The following is a 4,556-nucleotide window of genomic DNA, read 5'->3' as shown; positions in this document are numbered from 1 at the left end:
TCCCATACGATTATCAGCTAATTTCTCAACAGAAACCATGCAGGCCAGACGTGAGTGGCAAGAAATATTCAAAGTGATGAATAGCAGGAACCTACAACCAAGACTACTCTACCCAGCAAAGCTATCATTCAGAATTGAAGGGCAGATAAAGAGCTTCACAGATAAGAAAAAGCTAAAGGAGTTCATAACCACCAAACCAGTATTATATGAAATGCTGAAAGGTATTCTTTAAAAAGAGGAAAAAGAAGAAGAAAGATAAAAATTATGAACAACAAATACATATCTATCAACAAGTGAATCTAAAAGTCAAGTGAATTAAAAATCTGAGGAACAGAATAAACTGGTGAACTTAATAGAATCAGAGGCATAGAATGGGAATGGATTGATAATTCTCAGGGGGAAAGGGGTGTCTGTGTGGGGGGTATGGGAAGAGACTGGACAAAAATCATACACCTATGGATAAGGACAGTGGTGGGGAGGTAAGGGCAGAGGGGGGGTGGGAACTGGGTGGTGGGAGATATGGGGGGAAAAAGGAGAAACAATTGTAATCTGAACAATAAAGATTCATTAAAAAAAAAAAAAAACCAAAAAACTAAAAAAAAAAACACACAAAAAAACTGGTGACAAGAAAATGAACTCCAAATTTCTGAAAAAGCAAACAACTACTGGGAAGTTGCTATTAGAATAGTTGAAGCCTTGTGTGTATGTGTGATAATATACATATCCCAGGACCAATGGTGTGAATGGGAAGGTGGGAGATTTGAAAAAAATGACATTAATATCTGTTAAGTCAAAATTATTGCAAATGGTTATGTGCAGTGTGACAACATTTATGTATGTTTTAAAAGCACTAAATAATATCACATTGTTAAATTGGAATGGTGGGAACTTGAGCACCTATTTTATTATTTTCTACTAGAAGCCCGGTGCACGAAATTCATGCATGGGGGGGTGGGGGAATGTCCCTCAGCCCAGCCTGCACCATCTCCAATCTGGGACCCCTCAAAGGATGTCCAACTGCCCATTTAGGCCCCATACTGGTGGGATCAGGCCTAAACGGGCAGTTGGAGACCCATCTCACAATCCAGGACTGCTGGCTCCCAACCGCTTGCCTGCCTGCCTGCCTGATTGCCCCTAACTGCTTCTGCCTGCCATCCTGATCACCCACTAACCACTCCCCTGCCAGCCTGATCGAAGCCTAACTGCTCCCCTGCCAGCCCGATTGCCCCCAACTGCCCTCCCCTGCAGGCCTGGTCCCCCGCAACTGTTCTCCCTTGCAGGCCTGGTCCCCCTAAGTGTTCTCCCCTGCAGGCCTGGTCCCCCTCCAACTGCCCTCCTCTGCCAGCCCGGTCACCCCTAACTGCCCTCCCCTGCTGGCCTGATCGCCCACAACTGCCCTCCCCTGCAGGCCTGGTCCCTCCCAACTGCCCTCCTCTGCCAGCCTGGTCACCCTCAATTGCCCTCCTCTGCCGGCCCGGTCCACCTAACTGCCCTCCCCTGCTGGCCTGATCACCCACAACTGCCCTCCCCTACAGGCCATCTTGTGGTGGCCATCTTGTGTCCACATGGGGGGGCCATCTTGTGTGTTGGAGTGATGGTCAATTTGCATATTACTCTTTTATTAGATAGGATAAGTTTGAAATATTTCATAATTTATATTTTTAAACTAAATTTTAAACAAGGAAAATAGACAGGGTAGAGTTAGTAAAAATGTCCTTTCTGATTGGTGTTTCAGGCTTCTTAGGATATATTCCTAGAAGTAGGATCACTGGGCAAATGGCAGTTCCATTTTTAATTTTTTTAGGAAACTCCATACTGTTTTCCACAGTGGCTGCACCAGTCTGCATTCCCACCAACAGCATACAAGGGTTCTCTTTTCTCCACATCCTCGCCAACACTTGTCGTTTGTAGATTTGTTGATGATAGCCATTCTGACAAATGTGAGGTGATACCTCATTGTCATTTTAATTTGCATCTCTTGGACATTAGTGACTTTGAGCATTTTTTCATATCTCTCTTGACCTTCTGTATGTTCATAGCAGTGCAATTTACAATAGCTAAGATTTGGAAACAGCCCAAGTGCCCATCAGCAGATGAGTGGATAAAAAAGCTATGGTACATCTACACAATGCAATAGAACGCAACAGTGGTTAAAATGGAGGAACTCTTACCCTTTGCAACAGCATGGATGGACCAGGAGAGCATTATGCTAAGTGAAATAAGCCAGTCAGAGAAAGATAAGTATCACATAATCTCATTTATATGTGGAATCTACTGAACAAGATTCAGAGACATTGAAGTATGGATCAGATTGCCAAATTTCAGAGGGAAGGCGGGGGTGGATGGGGAGAGATTAACTAGGGAATTTATATGCATATATGCATAGCCCATAGACACAGAAAATAGTTGGTGAAGGTCTGGGAGGGGTGGGTGTGGTGTGGAGGGGGACGTCAATGGGAAAAAAAGAACAACAAAGGGGACTGCAAAGAGAGCAGAGCAACAGAAGACCCCTAATTCTCAGTGGTCAACCCTCCCCACAAAAGAACCAAAAAAAAACCCCACTAAAAATTAACTGACATTATCTATCATAATTTAATGCAATACCTGGTTCATTGGGAGTTTTGCATTTTAAGCTTAGCATATTTGTTACACAGCACAAACCTTGGTAATCAGGTGATACCTTTTGCATATCAAGATAATGCAACTGACACCAATGGAGTGAAAGCTATGCTCAGGCTTGAACTTTGGAATCTTGTTTTTAGAGTACAGATATATTTGATAAAAGAGCTCCCCTCTCTCTCATAACATCCCAAATGTGAGTCAAGGATTTAGAAGACAAGGAGCCAAAATCTAGCTAGGACAATTGACACTCACCGCAGCAAATTCTAAAACCTACGCCTTAAAATAGCTGCTTTTCTTAACTTCAGGGCTATTCAAGGGCATTAATATGTTACACTGTATTGTCCATAATTAGAGAGTCAATACAGACCACTGACCCATTCTCAGCAAACACTGAACTAACTTAATGGTCTATAAAGACAGCAAACTTTCTGTCTTGCTGGATTTGCTCACTGTCCCTTCTAAACTTTTCAGGTGACCGTAAGTGAACAAGCTCAGTGAGTACTAGGTAGCAAATACAATGGTACCAAGAACTCCCAAAGACCATCAAGGCCCCAATTTGTCCTAAATCTCATGTTCTTGTTTTACTTCCTTTCATCTTCCTCCTCCAAAATCTACATCAATACCTGAAGACAATATACCAACAACTTTCCAAGCACCAAAGAGACAAAAAGTAGCCTGGCCAGTGTGACACAGTGGTTGAACGTCGTCCAATGCACCAAGAGGTCACCAGTTTGAGGGCATATGTCTGGGTTGTGCTCAATTCCTGGTGGGGGGCATGCAGGTCGCAGCCAATCGATGTTTCTCTCTCATCGATGTTTCTCTCTCCCTCACCTTTCCCGTCTTTCTAAAATCAATAAAAACATTTTTAAAAGAGACAGAAAGTGTGGGGGAGCACAGGAGACTTGGTTGGAAAGTCTGGAGGGATGACTATCCAAAAGGTCGGGGCCTTAGAGGGACCTTGCTGAAGGTGGCAGACCCTGCCTTGACTTTTCCAAACAAGTCTGAGTCCCTGGGTGTTTACCGGAATCTTTATGCTTAGTCTTTAGGTGTCCTTGCTTAAAGGGCACTGCAGACACATGTGTCCCCCCAAGAATACTTACCCTACTAAAAGATAAAGTTTATCTCAAACTGCTGTTACAATAAAAGCCTAAAGAGGCAGGTAATCGAGGCTGTCTGGTTCCTTTAGCCAAGCAGTCCCTTAGCTCTCTCTTTGACAGCGAACCTGTGTCAGAGTAATCATACATCCATCACTCAGAGTCTGCTGATCAGCCCCGGCAAAAACGTAGAAATGATACCATATAAATTATTTTTAAAAGCAAAAATATTTTGTCATATTAACATTCAGAAAAGTCTAGGACCAAAAACAGCACTAATGACACTACAAATGTATTATAGAAGATAGTTCTTAAATGATCTTTGTGTGATTTACTTCAAAGGGTGATCAGCAATTGGAAAGAGAAAAAAACTTGATATAAATAAAAGCATATTTTTACTTGAATTTTACTACAATCTTTATAGTTAACCTACCTCAAGTTTAAGTAAGTCAGCATCTGCAGATTAACGATGGCCTCAGGAATGACTCTGATACAATTATGATACAGATTAAGAATTTCCAGTGATACAAAGTGGCACAATTCCATTGGAACTTCAACCAGTCTGTTTTTAGATAAATCTATGAGAAAAGGAAAGAATATTTTGTCAATACATCTTCAACATTATCTAATACAATCTTATCAACTACCATACTTTTTTCTTAACATCTTTTAAAATAATCATTATAACCTACACTTAGATCAACATTATCATTTTTTACACCACTGTTTGTTTGATGTTGTGATCTCCATTTATTAGCATATTAGTCCAAGATATATGATAAAACAAAAATACTACTGAAATAGTTTTAGCTCTCTATATTAATTTGTAAATTCAAGCCA

At 41.4% G+C, this 4,556-nt stretch overlaps 1 protein-coding gene across 6 annotated transcripts in view; it reads right to left on the bottom strand.

The window, feature by feature from the left end:
* Positions 1–4,556, bottom strand: part of LRCH1 (leucine rich repeats and calponin homology domain containing 1) — a 230,572-nt gene that overhangs the window by 128,450 nt on the left and 97,566 nt on the right. For all 6 annotated transcript variants that reach the window (XM_079778890.1, XM_079778891.1, XM_079778886.1 and 3 more), the window contains exon 2: positions 4,150–4,294. In XM_079778890.1, the coding sequence (XP_079635016.1) occupies positions 4,150–4,294 (145 nt within the window). The remainder of the gene's footprint in view (positions 1–4,149; positions 4,295–4,556) is intronic.

The sequence above is a fragment of the Cnephaeus nilssonii genome, assembly GCF_951640355.1.
Source record: "Cnephaeus nilssonii genome assembly, chromosome: 8".
NCBI classification, from domain to species: domain Eukaryota; kingdom Metazoa; phylum Chordata; class Mammalia; order Chiroptera; family Vespertilionidae; genus Cnephaeus; species Cnephaeus nilssonii.
Note: the sequence above shows the minus strand (reverse complement) of the source record. Positions and strands in the feature narration are given on the sequence as shown.